Source organism: Drosophila kikkawai, chromosome 2L (genome assembly GCF_030179895.1).
Source record: "Drosophila kikkawai strain 14028-0561.14 chromosome 2L, DkikHiC1v2, whole genome shotgun sequence".
NCBI classification, from domain to species: Eukaryota; Metazoa; Arthropoda; class Insecta; order Diptera; family Drosophilidae; genus Drosophila; species Drosophila kikkawai.
Window position 1 is genome coordinate 1652963 of NC_091728.1, and position 15052 is coordinate 1668014.

Genomic DNA, 15052 nt, shown 5'->3' on the forward strand with positions numbered 1-15052 from the left:
TTTAGCCCTTTTCTGACCCTTTTTTTTAACCCTGTTTCGACCCCCTCGGCTGCTGCTCCCGCTTGTCGTAACAAAATGTCAAATGGCGCTGCAATATTGATGTTAGAAATACAAGGCTTCCGTCGAGTATGTGTGTGCCTGGACACTGGAAAAATTTTGTAATTACTTGAATATTGAGGCTTTAATATTTATTTGCAAAGGATATGTGGGTTTCTCTCAGTGTTGTCATTTTTTGTGGAATTTTCTTGGCAAAGAAAATAAATTGTAAGTGTGAGAAATATTTCTAAATATGTATTTTTGCAAATCAAATATACTTTTGTTTTTTTTAAGACTTTTTTGCTAAAATATTCCTTATTTTATTACATTTTTTTTTACCAAAAAAAATATACACTTAAAATTAAAATACTAACATATAACTAAAAACTGAATTAGGGCGAGTTTTTCATCTTGATATTACGTTGTTTAAATTGCATTCTTTCGTAAAGCTTAGATATTCATTTTAGTGACAAACAATATTAATATTAAACAAAAATCAATTACAAATTATTAAATAATTAATTTTGCAATTGGCACTTGGCTGGAAAAAGTTCAGTTCGTTGCTAAGAGCTTTGTTTAAGCCGCGTGACGTAAATCAGGGGTTCATGGGTTAAGGTGAAAGTCTCTTATCAACGGATTCTCGAAATCCCTCGATTGCTTCCGAAGAAACATCCGATCTAAGTTGGGATTGATAAGAGCTATTTATAAAGATGACCGCACTTTCTGCGAGCCCGTTTATATATATTTACCAAGGAGGAGTACCTAACTAGCATATATACACTGAAAAAAATGTTCCGACATGTGGAACATTAAGACCATACAATGTTTTATTGATAACAAAAAGTAGCCAGAAATGTTAACTTAGGAAATTTTTCTCGAATGTTTTTTGTATAAAAACAGTTTATGTTTGGAAAGGAACCAAAGACAATAATTTTGAATAAATATTTGTATTGTATTCAGCTAATTGTTTTAATCTATTTTTTGTGTGTCCATGAGTATGGTACATATATACATACCTATATCAAAAGCTACATTTGTACAACATTTTCATTCAAAGTGAAAGAAACTGACAAAAAAAAAAGCTATGTTTTGTTGATTTATTTCATTTTTATTAACTCAAGATTTAACTCTTTATACCCAAGTTTTGTTTTTCAAGAATTCATTTTGACTTAAAATACCGAATTACAAGACATATTTCTTTTAATAAATTGTTTAAATTTAAATAAAAATCCAAACTCGATGATTAAACCAGAGGCCAGAAATTCCTTGTAAAACTTTTATCTAATAAAATAATAAAAGAAAAATAAATAATAATATTGCTGAAATGTTAGAAAGACCCCCTTTTGAGTAAATTAATGGCAAGGTATTATTATTTTAAAATAAAACTTTATTTAAAACTATAAATGCGAATTTTACTAAGTTTCATTGTCCGCCTGGCAAATAAAATAAAATACATCATTACAACGGAAGTCCCACATGTTGCCATTATACAAAGAGACGCAGTTCAACTCACGGTGTGTGTGGCTTTGTAGTTCCTCACCCCACTTTAAAAATGGTACTGGCTTGAGTGAGGCCACAGATACGAAGTGGCCCTCATTCTCTCTATCATTGATGCCTAGCCAATAAAATTTAAAAGTGTCAAGTTTTGGTTTAATGGTCTTGAATTCTTCTTCATTTCGAAAGGAGGCTAAGTAACCTCCCATCTCACGACACCTTCTCTTAGCAGTATCCCAATCCACCTTTTCATTTACAATTCTAAAATATCTGGTTCCGATTAGCTCGAATCCAGATGGAGTACTAATCGTTGGTAAAACTGGGACTGCCCAGACAAAGTCTGATTGTTGGGGGGCTGAACACGTCTTATTGGATATTGCCTGTAATTGACTTTTCACCTCGGCAGAATCTATCTTGTTGTTCGACACTGCCTGCAGTTGATTTGCAAGCGCCTGAAGTTGGTTTTCAATCTTTTTTTGTACCGCAAGGAGACTTTCGCCCAGTTTAGCCTCCAGTTTTGTTTGCACCTCCTGAAGTTGTCCTTCCAGCTTCTTTTCCACTCCTTGTAATTGTCCTACCAGCTTAGATTCAACTCCTTGTAATCGTCCTTCCAGCTTGGCATGCACTCCTTCTATTTTCACCTCCAATCTCTCCAGCTTCGATTTGATTTCGTTGACAGGTTTACGGGTGTTCGTATTCCCTTGGTTTTGGGCCTCGGCGACTTTGTTAAGCAGTGGGCTTAGTTCAGTAAGACAAATGCTGTCGCACTGATTTTGTTTCGGATCCTCAATGAGGCATATGTAGCCCGACTGGCCCTCCGCGAAGGATCCTTGCCAGAAGATACAGGAAGCCAGTGCGCAGAGGAAGAATGCAGTGAAGCTGTGCATCCTTTCACTAGGAGATTGTTAGGCCGCGAAAGTTGAAAGTCTCTAAAGAACTGATTTCCGAATTATTCAAAGACTTTCGAAGAGGCATCCGGCTTCGGCTGGGATTGATTAGAGCTTTATATGTATTCATAAATATATAAAGAAGACGGCACTCTCTGTGCTCGTGAGGTATACGCAAAATATGTATGGACTAGGAGGAGTATATAGTAAATATACAAAATTATACACAACAAAAAATAATTATTGTTTTTAATCTTAGTTTAAAAGCAATTGAATGAGTGAGTATATAAGTCGGACCGTGCTAGATCGAACTACTAAATCATATATATACATATGTACATACATAGCTGCCGTAGTAATTTTGGTTATAGCTTTTAAAAAGAAACATGGAAGAAACACACTATGTTTAATTAATTTTTATACCTTTGCAGGGTATTATAATTTCAGTCAGAAGTTTGCAACGCAGTGAAGGAGGCCTTTCCGACCCTTTAAAGTATATATATTCTTGATCAGCATCAACAGTCGAGTCGATCTAGCTATGTCCGTTTGTCCTTGAACTGCTTCGCCATCTTCCGTTTACTTAATGAACTTGCTGTGGCGCCCTCTTTATATCAATTATATATATCTGGCGACTTTTTTACTCAGAATGGTTCGTGTACAAAATAAGTTCTTGGGTTCTTGTACCCGCTAGGACTTAGAAGGAAACTCAATAGGTGGCCCTTGAAAATTTTAAATACTAGAATATACCAAAAACTCTTGCTTTCTTTTTATTTTTCTGGAAAATGCGAAAATTTGAAAATGAAAAGCTTCTAGAAACAATTTGTTGATGATGATTTGGGGGGTTCTTTATTAGAAAATACTCTACCAATTTAAATTAATTTTACAGGATATCATGCGCTACGAGCTACCGAAATGTACAATAAATATTTAAATATATATATTGTTATATATATTTATAAGGGGGGCACTCCTTCAAGAAGCCTGAATATGTAGCTTGTTTAGTGTTTTCTTATTAATATTATTATTTTTCTTTTTTTTTTGTTGCTTAACTATCACTCGTTTTGCCAGAAAGAAGAAACCCCTGCCAACCCGTAATACCGATCTTGGATCTACGATCACCGCTCCTGACTTTGGCATAGGTAAAAAGGTGAACAAAAAGTAAGGGGAAAAAGGAAAATAATGGTGAGTTTTTCTTTTTCAAAATTAAAATTGCATTTATTTTGGCATGGATAAATGTAGTTTGACGTATCAAAAGATTAAACTAAACACAGTTACTAAATTAAAATGTAATAATCACAAATATACGCCGATTGCCCTTCCTCTCCGCACTCGTAATAATAGTAATTGCTTCATATCACCAAAATCCGCCTTCCAACTATCACAAGGGAATGGTTGCCTCCTGATCCTGCTTCTTGATCCTGGCCCATGCTATTGCACAATCTCTACTGGGTTTTATGGTTCGTTTAAAAGGGTTTTACGAAGAGGGTCTCTGGGAAGGAGTGAGCTCTAACCCGGTTGCTGCTCTACAATTTGGTTTAGGTTTCGTGTATGTTTTTCAACCTACTTAAGTTCAGACTCTTTTCTGCTTGGTCACAAGAATTTATATACCTCGGTGTGTAAGTTTAAGTAAGTGTAAGATGGGGCATTCCTATTTATATATATGTGTATATATGAATGTGTATAAATTCCGTTTTGTATATATAGTCGAGTCGATATATATTTTTAGAAACGTTGAATGCTTCTTCTGTCTGCCTTCTGTCTGGGAGAAATTGAATGAATAAAATGCGGTAGAAAGCTATGCCTAGCTACAGTCCAGTTTCTTCTCCTCCTCCTGGCGCCTTTCCTTCATTTTGCCCGTCCCTTTCTACCCCTTCCCTTTCCCCATATATATTGTATGTACAGGTGATGTCTAAATAATGATAATAACCTAAGGCTATGAACAATTTCCCCGATCGCTTAACGAATCATGTGCAGCTTCCATCGCAGCACAAAGTAGGCAACGATGCGTAGGGCAAAGAATATCCCAATTAGGGCGACGGCATCCACCCAAAACAGAGCATTATCCATGGACATCTCCTCGAGGAACTTCTTGGGCACCCGATAATGGCAGTACATCTGATTGCACTGCATCTTGGCACGATCCATGCCATAAATGGCCACCATGGCGCCTGCAAAAAAATAGATATATTTTTAAAGTATTTAAAAAACCTCTCAAGAAGCAGTAAAAGTATATAAACTCACCCTCGAAGCCGTAGCGTACATAACTCACGTACGTCACCCACTGCAGGTAACCCGGTATGGTGTCAAAGTTCACAAAGAAACCGGAAAACAATATCGTGGGTATCGTCGTTACGGGGCCAAGAAATACACCCGTTTCTATATTCATTCCCGCTCCAATTAAGAGACCCAGTGACTGCGCCACCAGGGAGTTAAGCACGCAAATGAGCACGAACATCGAGACGCGCTCCAATTCCATGGGCTGTGAGGTGAGATAGTACACCACTAGGACATAGACACTGGAGAAGACAATCTGAAAGAGAGTAAAGGTATTATTATAGGGAGGATACAAGAGCTGTAGAATCTAAGCATACAAACAGATTACAAAAACTAAGGATTAGACATAATTTTTGTAATCGATATTTCCTGACCAACCCTGCCTTAATTTTCCAAAATTTCTCGCCTTTAAACTCACCTGAAACGGCATGTCCGCCAATGTCTTGGCAAAGTAGAAGGCCTTCAGGGAGTACCAGTAGTTGAGATGCTCCCGCACAAACACCGACATCTCTGTGGGAACTAATAACCAAAAATTAAATAAAAAGTGAATTCCATTATAGAAAACCCAAAATCCAAGACAACTTACAAGTTAAAATAGTGGGCATCATGGCCGTGAAGGTGGTAAACAGCGAGACGAAAAAGATGCAGCCGGCATTGCTCATAATCTTGCTGGCCTCGTTTCCCACATCGTAGTAGATCATTCCAATGATGGCGCCCACGATGATGTGCGAGAAGAGGCGCATGTGGGTGAGCATGCGGTCGCGCAGGATGGTGCGGAAGGAGCGCTTGAGCAGGATCCAGAACTGCGTCCAGCCGCTGGTGGGGAAGCCCGTTTTGTTGGGCAGCGTGACGACGCTTTCGTGCGAGTCCAGCAGCGAGGTCATGCATCCAACCACGGCACTGGGTCCCGAGCCCACTGCATTGTGGGTGCCCTTCGAGGAGCTGAAGCTACAGCTGTCGTCCAGGGCCGTCGTGGGCATGTTGACAACGCTGCAATCCGAGTTCTGCGATTGCTGCGTCTCCAGCTTCGGTGGTTTCAGCTCTGCGGGATCGTCTCCGACCGTCGGAGGTTCCAGTTGTCCCCCTCCCTCTCTGTCCTCCAGCGGTGGCTTCTCGTCCTCCAGGGTCAGGGTGGCAGTTGTCGCTATGGCCGCGTTCTCCGCCTTGATAACCTCTTGTTGGTTGGACTGCTTTTGGGCCAGCGTTCGGACATAGTCCTTGTGCGCATACTTCTTGCAGGCGCCACTCTTGACGGCCTGCACCAGCTTTGGCACCGCATCGCCGTACTCCCCGGAGGCCACCTCCAGGACATAGTCAGCGGGATTGTGATACGAGGGACACTCGTAGCCCAGGGACGACAGATAGGGCACCAGACCCCTCACACGACCCTCGTAGACACACTGGCCCTGGGCCAGCAAGTACAAATGGTCGAACTTCTCGAAGAGACGCGCCGACGGCTGGTGGATAGTGCAGACTATGGTGCGGCCTCCCCTGGCCAGCGATCTCAGCAGCGAGATGAGCTGGAAGCAGGTGGAGCTGTCCAGGCCAGAGGTGGGCTCGTCGAAGAACATCACGGGTGGATTATTTACTAGCTCGAGGGCGATCGAGAGGCGCTTCCTCTGGCCGCCCGACAGGTTGCAGGTCAGCGTATTCACCGACTCCTTGAGGCCAATGGTCTCGAGGATCTCCTCCACCACCACCACCTTGGCGTAGCTGATCATGTTCTTGCCCAGCTTAAGGTTGGCGGCCACCATCATGGCCTCCTTGACGGTAAGGTTGCCGATCAGCACGTCGTCCTGCATGATGTAGCAGGAGAGTTTTCGAAAGCGTCGCAGATTTCGCTCCTTGCTGTTGATGAGCACCGAGCCACTGAGCTGGGCAGTTCTGTGGTTAAGATGTGGGGGATACGGTTATTGGAACTCATTAAAGAAAGTATTTGAAACTCACTTGTAGCCCGCCAGGATGTTCATTAGCGTGCTCTTGCCGGCTCCGGAGGGGCCCATGATGGCCGTAATTTCGCCATTCCGGAACTTGCCCGACACACTCTTCAGGATGGTCTTGAAACCCCGCCGGTGGCCATCGGCCACCGAGTAGGAGATATCACAGAACTCAATGTCCACCGGCGGCCGCTGAGGCAGATGGGACAGGGCAATGGTGCCCTTCTTCTGGCCATTCGGACTGCCTGTGGCAGCGCTACTGTTGGCCACCTTTGGCGCCAAACTGTGATTATTGATGGCATTGCTGCCCAGACCGCCATTGCAGAGGTTGTTCTGGGATCTGAAACGAAGCAGAGAAAATAGAGATTTGGCTTTAGTGAGGGTTTTTGAGGTTACAAGAGCTTAGTTTCTGGTTCCTCTGACCTTTGCAGGGCGCAGCTAACCCCACCATTCTTGGTCAGCTTGGCCTGGACCATGGACAGGGAGCGGAAAGAACGCTCCTGCAACATCTCCGCATAGGCCTCGGCATAGGCACTGGATCTTCTACGTTGGACATCTGCCTGGGATGTCGCCGCTGTCTCAAAACTAGAGTTTTGTATGCCCCCACTTTCCACGCTGACGCAACGGGTCAGCTTCAGTTCCATGATAGCTTCTTCTTCTTCTCAGCAGAGGCTCATGATATGTGCCCTCAAGCGACCTGGATCAGTCAGTCAGTCGATCAATCAGCTAGTTACCGCACACATCCCATGTACCGCGTTTGAAAGGCCAAAGTTTCCAGCGCCTTTGTTTCATTCATGAAATACTACTACCTTGCCGAGTGCGTTTTCATTAGTGCTTGGTCGCATGCCGGACGGACTTCGATTGATAAGTCCGCCAACGACGACGACGACGACGACGACAACTGCAGCGGTCCAATGCCAATTAACATTACATCTTTTGGGTGCAAGTTGGTTGAGCGAAATTGATTGATTGCTAAGCCGAAGCCCCGCGATGCACGGAAAGCGGGTCTAGTAGCACGTGGGGGTGGTGGTGGGTGCTTAAAGGTCAGTGTATCTAGCTATAGTGGCGAGTGGCTACTTATCTCCTGACAAGCCTGACAACCTGAGGAATGATTAGTGCAAATGGCACAGTAGAAATTGCCTAGAACATACTCAACTTATCATTAAAGCTAAGTTAATGAATTTAAGCCAAGTTAAGCTAATGAATTTAAAAGCTTACTAATTACTTTTACTATAACTTGAACTTTTACTTACTATTACTAACGAATTTGTCTCACATTAGAGGCAGTACTGCCTCCCCTAACCGATAATTACCCTTGTTGTTGCCACTCAAGTGCTTTTAAATCACATTTTTGCATAGCTTCGTGAATGGAATTGAAATGATTAAAGCCTTATGATAATTCTATATAATGATTAGTTTTCTGTCTCTAAATATAGTTGCAAACTTAATGGATTTTGTATACTCCAAGTATAGAGGCAAGACAATTACCGGCGGTTGGAATACGTTTACGAATGTGTTTAATTTCTTGGCTAAGGCAGGGTAAATTGCCAACCAGTCAGCTGTTTGGCTGTGAGCCATGCTAAGTGAATTCAGATACAAAGATACAGATAAACAATTTTCGCTTTGTTTTGCTTTTGGCTTTTGCTTTGCTTTGGCCTCTTTTCTCCCCTCAGAAACGATAAATATGACTCTGCCAGCTGCGGAATACATATATATATATACATATATCTAGTAGCAAATCGTTTCCCGCGAATATCTCGGTGCACGAGCACCCGGAGAGCGAGTACATTTCAAGTGCGCATGCACCCAGAGTGCATGTTAACGAACCCAACGAGCCGAACGACAACACAACGACACAACGAACTCAACGAAGGCCCAACGAAGTTGCGAAATGTGCACCCAAAGACAAGACTCTTGGTCTCTTGTCTCCTCCTCCGCGCTAACTGGAACCCTTCTCAATTAAATTCAAATGGAGTTCAGTAGTCACGCAATCCCTTCCGGGTCTTTCTTATCAATCTTAATGCGTGGTAATTGTTGCCAGGTTGGAGGATCGATGGCGGGCCTACTTAATTGATTGATTGCGGGCCATAAACCCAGCTACTGTGGCAGCTGTAGCCCCACTAAGCTATGTAGTTCATAGTTTAATATACAATCCGCTGTGAACCTTGGCCAGTATTACACTGATTAAGCGCGACCGGAAATATCCAGAGCTGACGCGCGCCAACGGTTTAGATCATCCGCAGCTTGGCGACAATTAAGCAAAGCGATTCGCATAAATGCCATGGAGACACAGAATGTTTATTGCGATTAATAAAAGAATTAATCAAGGCAACAACAAGAGGAGGGGAGGAAGAAAAGGGGGTTAAATAAAAGCAAAGCCCAAGCCTTGAATTAATCATTATTCACCAGAGAGTTTGTCATAGTTTGTGGCATTTTAAGCCTCTAAAGAACTTTTTTTTAAATACATTTAAATCCAAGCTATGGTGACTATAGCCTCAGCATGTGTTCTTTTCACAACGAAATAATGCTTTTAATATGCTATAAATTATTCCCAACTGATTGAAATGAATTCAGGAGCCGTAGCCGGGCACTCAAAAGATTTATTCGAACCCCATTCAAAGCTTATGAACAATTGAGGGGGCTTTAGGCCTATTCAGGACTATTAAGGAAACGGGCAAGGCCAATCAAATGTGGGAAACGGATGTGTTTGTGTGTGTGGGCGTAGAGCGTGGGAGAAGGTCCTGTCCAGGACTGCTGGCTGTCAGCTGTGCCCTCGAAGCAGGGGAGAAGGTCAACAAGCTTCGCTTCGAGTGCTGACTGACTGACTGGGACTGACTTTTACGTTTATGGAAGCGCCCTCAAGGATACGCAGGTTGTCTTTTGAGAAGGCGTCACAGAGTCTGGCACTGCACTGGGTAAAGAGGAGAAAACTCTGTCTCACTCTCCTCTTCCCTGTAGCTTTTCCGGCAACTTCACATTACATAACCCGGCGTTTGGCTTGCCAAAAAAAAAAAAAAGCACAAGATTTGCACGTAAAAACGCAACCACGTGGCCAGTGTAGCCGCTCTTTTTTAGGGTGGGCGACGTTGCATTTTGATTTTTCTAATAAGCACATAAATATTTAAGCCAGAAACCGAACACTATACTGCTATACTGGCAGCACTGTTTCGCCGCAAGCCGCTCTCTCGCAGGACTAAAAAGCCGAACGGCGTCCAACTGCTGACTGCGGCACACGACTTTGGACAGCTTTTGGTTGGCGGCAGCGGCTTGTTCGATTTTTCCAGGCAGGCGGCGCCGCGAGGTCCTCGACTGTTGTCCTCCCTAAGCCCCCTACCTTTTGCCCAGAGGTACTGGTTACCCTTTTAAGTTAAGAAAGTCCTTTTTATGCTTTCACTGGGAATGGGTTTTGCATGGGAAATCTTTTATTAATACCATTTAAATATAAATTATTCCCTTAAATACGTATTTTTATTAGAACAAAATAAACAAATTAGTAGTCGAGTTCCTTATTTATAGAGTATCCCCCATTCGCTGTTAATTCCTGAAGCCGCAGGACCCCTTTTGTCTGCCTCTTCTTGTATTGTTTTGCTTGGTCTTATGACTTTTACGGCTTTTGCCGTTTGACGGCGTTTCATTCACTGTTACATGTTTTGTTTTTTCCACATGCCTCCTGGCACACACACACACACCCACACACACACTTGCTTTTGTGGCTTATTATTTATGACATTGCCGACAGCGGGAACGGTAATAGGGGGCGTTTGCTGGTCGAAAGGACACACATAGGATAGGTTGGCATTTAAGACGGTCTTTATGGCAGTCCTTCCTGTGCCGCCTTCCTGTTCGTTTTCCCACCTGATTGCCGGGATTGTGCAGCCTACATAGCATCATCTTCCTCCATATATATCAAGTCCCTATACCTTCACACAAGTTTAATTAGATTGTGACCTGCATTGATTTCTATGTGGCTGTGGGCGTGTGCACTTAGCATAGGATTTTCCATTTGCATTTTAATTAAGAACCTTTCAAGGCTGCTGACAAAGCCTTAAGTTCTACCTTAAGACCCCAGAGTTCTTGGAAAGTCGTCTACATTTTAAATTATTTTTACAACTGTGCATAATTTCTCACAGGAGTGGGAGCAGGAGGAGGTGGGTGTAGCAGGAGGCGTGGTTGGCACCATTTCTCCATGCCGACACGCGATTTGTGAGACGGCAGAGTCGAGTCATCGATTTTCCGGCACTTCCTTTTGCTCCTCGACACACCTCGATGGCGTGTGGCATGTTCCTAACGGAAAGAAGATACCAGCTCCGGCAGCTACAGATGCGTGCTAATTTTGAATTGACGCGGTCTTATTAATAGCTCCTCCTGGCTCACTCCCACTCCCGCTCATTGCTTCCTGGCTCTGATTTGTGTCTAATGGCGCTAAAAATGGAAGTGTCACCGCAACGGAAAATGGTCTGACACCAACTTTCCGTTGTCCTTGGCCGGCGAAGAGCGGAAATTGCTAAATGCAATAGTATACGGCACATAACTGAATTCAATTCTGCTCTATAATCCCACAGCTGGAGTGACAGGGTCTCCCCCACCACACCCCTTGAACCTAATCCCAGCTAATGCAATTAGAAGAAAGAAAAAAAAAAAGAAGACTCACCCGTGACTGCTCGGCTTCAGGTCGTTAGTCAGCTTCAGCTGATTGAGGAGAGGCACTGGTTCCTCCTGTTGCTGCTTGGGATTCGGGCTGTTGCCGGGATTAGCGGCGATCGTCGTGGTGATCTGATTGCCACTGGACGTGTAGAGAACCGCATTTGGCTTAGTTGTGGTGGCCGCTGAGTCGGAGACCTTGTTGGGACTCTTGGCCGGCGGCAGTATGACGGCATGGGCGGAGCACTTGTCCACGAGCGGGACACTGGAGGCCTGCAGCTCATTCATGGTTGTGTTGTGGTATTGTGATTGGGATTACTTTTGGTTTTCCTATGGGAATTCCCTTATGTTCTTTGCTTTTTTCAGTTGGCACAAAGTTGCGTCAGCATTTGGCTCGCTTTTTGTGTTTTTTTTATTCTTTGTTGTGACTCTCGAGGGCTCCGGTTTAATTGGGATTTGAGAATTGGCATCTGCATTGGAAGTACGTATATAATGTGTTTCTCAGTTGAGCTCTGCAAAGAAAGAAAAGTGTTTTTGACAAATCAGACATAATTCAAATCGGAGGTAACACAAAGCAATTGCCTATTGATTCCAGCACACACATTCTCAAGTACTCTATTACATCACACCATTATGGGGCCAGGAAGTGGCGCCCAACGCGGAGGTTGCTCAATAGGCAAACGGCGAGCAAACATGAATTTCTAATTACTGAACAATGCCAGCAGCAGCAGCAGCCCAGACCGAGACCCAGACCCCATTGAGCAAGAGACATCGACACACGACACGCGTCAAGATAAGCCCTGGATACTTGGATGTTCACACAATATTCAATCCAATGCCAGGCCAGGCTAGCCACTTAAAGTGGCCTTAGTTCCGGCCAAGAACTTGTGGTTAGGACCAGTGCATCCGCACCCGGCGTGCAAACACTGGGGGAGACCCTCGTAGCACATGCCAAAGCCACTGCATCGATGATTTTCTGGGTTTGCCTGCACTGGGTTTTTGCAGGTGGCCGTTCTCTGATAAGATTTCGATTCATTTAAGCGTTTAACGATGAGAATTCTCACAAAGTTTTTGCACAGAGAGAAATTTTTAAAAATTTTAAATACTAGGAATACTTTCTAAGGCATAGAAGTTAATTAAGAAATAGAATTTGTTGGGTTTTTAAGGGTTTTTTTTTATTTTATTTCTAATAAGAAGAAGCAAATTGGTTTAAATGTTCAGCTTCTAAAAATTCTCTAAAAATTCTACCAAATTTTAAAGGAAACATATTTCTTTTGTAGAAAACATCCCGCCACTTCCAGAAACATAAACATTGTAAGTAAACACTAAATGTAAGTTTTTTTTTGCATTTAGTCAGAGAGATATCTGTGTGGGTATTTTGTTTATTTATAGAGTCTCCTCGCTTCTGTTTAGCTTTAAATATTCTACCATTTCCTTGCAGTGTACATATTTATATTTTTATTATTTTTATTTGTGTGTGTTTGCAGCTCGATTTGCGATTAGATGGGCGGGGGCGATAGGCTTCCGAGCTACTGGGCCGGGTTTCCTTTTCGCTAATCGGACAGACGGAGATGTAAGGCGCGTAATCGCAGCCAGAGCCAAGGAACCTAGGGTTATGGCCCGCCGATGGCCAGCCAGCTGTTGTCGGCCATCGACTTGTTATCACCACTCCAGAGAGCTGGCCACGCACAGCTGCGGATTGTCTAATCTGGGGATCGGGGAATTTGGTGGAACAAAGTCGGGGGATGGTGGGGAATTCTTGGCCAGATTCGCGGAATTTAAATTGGTATCAAGAGCGAAACTCTCTGGGCCTTGTGGGTGGATGACCCGAGATGATGATGATGATGATGAGGTCCTACCCTAACCGTAATCAAAGTAGGTCAGTGCCACACCACCTGACCGTTGAGCGAGATGCTCCTCCTCTAAAGTGTGGCCTGATCTTATGTGGTTTTTTTTTGGGTGGCGCGACTTTTGGCCACGGGTTATATTCATCATCATCATCAACAACATCATCACATATGCTTTTAACAAATGGCGGGCATTATAAACATTTCTACAACGACAAGAGAACTTGGCAAAATTATCTCTTGGTTTGCCCAGAGAGCGCAGGCGCTCTTTTGAGATACAAGCAGGAAAAACATTTAAGATACACAAGAGTTTGCTGGGAGCAGGGGAGCGGGGAACTGCTAAACTCCAGCTGCGGAGTTTATATTGGGGTGGGTTCCTGGTGCAGAGTGCAGGAGTTTGCCACCGCTTCTACTGCTTCCACGACGCAATTACTTCACTAGACTTGAACGTGCTCACCTTTGGTTTTGGATGAGTATTTTTTCCGAGAAGAAGAACATCAACGGCGGCCAAAACACATAGGGCATAAAACGTGTTTTCGGTTTATTAGCATTATATAGCATTATTTGTTGTTGGCTTTACATTTATATTCTTTTTTCATTTTTTTTTTGGCCACTGCCAGAGATCGCGCTGGCGCTCATCAAACACTTTTAGCACTTGGTTGGTGGCCGCATAGATACTCAGATACTCAGATACTTGGTTACTCAGTTGTTGAGATACTCAGATACTCGCACTGTTCTGCTGCTGCTGCTGCTGCCCCCCTTTGTTACGGTTGAGGCAGCAAACAAACAAACAAATAACAAAGCAATGCCAGCAGAGTCCCAAGGGCGCGAGGTGGAGGAAACACCTCCTCCTGGACACGGGACACTCGTTAGAGACTCGAGAGAGAGGGGAACTCCTCCAGCTGAGGGGGCGAAAACGGGTTTTTGCTCAACGCGATCCGTTCCGATTCGACTTCGATTCCTGCCCAATATTTTCCGCTCCGCTTAGGCAGCAGGGTGGGAGGCGAGAGCAAACAACGTTTAGGCAGCGCGGACGACGAAGAACTGAAACTGAAACCGAGACTGTCGTAGCTAAGCAGCCGCAGTAGCACCAGCAGCAGCTGAGAGCGTCATGTATCTGTATCTGTGAGTGCGTCTCAGATACTATTTGGTTTCGTCAATGGGAAGCATGTGTCCGCTCTCTCTCTCTCTGTGTCGTTCCGTTCAACGTTCAGTTTTCAGTTCTTTAATTCAAATGCTGGCCATACACTCTGGTTGTGCGCATGTGTTGAGTTCCGAGCTGCGAAACAGCTGACTGTAAACACACATCGAGCACCGTGCGTGTGTGTCTGGGAACCCAGTGGGAAATCTAGTGCCAGTTGGGTACGCCTGCACTTAGATCTGATGGAGCTGTGAAAACTCCCCGAGAGACTCGAAGAGAGAGTGTACACCGAGAACAAAGTGTGGCATTTACGATTTAATGATGGGCTTTAATACTAATTACTCAAGTCAAAAGGGCAAGAGGAATGTATTCTACTTGAGACTAAAACGCAAAACTTAATACTCTTAATATATATATTAAGTTTTTATGATATAATATAGCTTGTGATGGGTATTATGGTGATTATTCTTGGTAGTCTTGTTTACGTTTAGATATTTTTTACAAGGTATGACTATGGGTTGTATTTATCATAAATTTAAGGAGATGTTTTGAGTAATTTGTTTTATTGGAATAAAAAATATCTAAAGCTTAAGATTTAATAATGAAGATTATAGTGAGAATCAATCTTAATTTAAGATATTCCTTTCTTGCAACTCAACCCCTATATATTCATTCATCACGACCTTATTTCTTACTCTGAACCCCGGGAGAGACTCATTTTGAGACACCATTGACAACTTTTTGCAATCACTTACCAGTCTGGGGTTTATAGCGAACTTTGAACCCGCACGATCA

At 43.4% G+C, this 15052-nt stretch overlaps 1 protein-coding gene across 2 annotated transcripts; it reads right to left on the reverse strand.

The window, feature by feature from the left end:
- Window positions 1-3604: 3604 nt before the first annotated feature.
- Atet (ABC transporter expressed in trachea) lies at window positions 3605-14161 on the reverse strand. 2 transcript variants are annotated; one of them, XM_017174010.3, is made up of 7 exons: window positions 13574-14161; window positions 11280-11781; window positions 6639-6968; window positions 5278-6575; window positions 5110-5210; window positions 4659-4947; window positions 3605-4585 (listed from the first exon to the last, which is right to left on the reverse strand). In XM_017174010.3, exons 2-7 carry the CDS (start codon window positions 11555-11557, stop codon window positions 4374-4376), a joined length of 2508 nt encoding a protein of 835 aa, XP_017029499.1. In that variant the 5' UTR covers window positions 11558-11781; window positions 13574-14161; the 3' UTR covers window positions 3605-4373. The 2 variants fall into 2 exon arrangements, with proteins under 2 accessions (XP_017029499.1, XP_041631733.1); XM_041775799.2 differs by lacking the exons at window positions 11280-11781; window positions 13574-14161 and adding an exon at window positions 7052-7280.
- Between the last annotated feature and the right edge of the window lie 891 nt (window positions 14162-15052).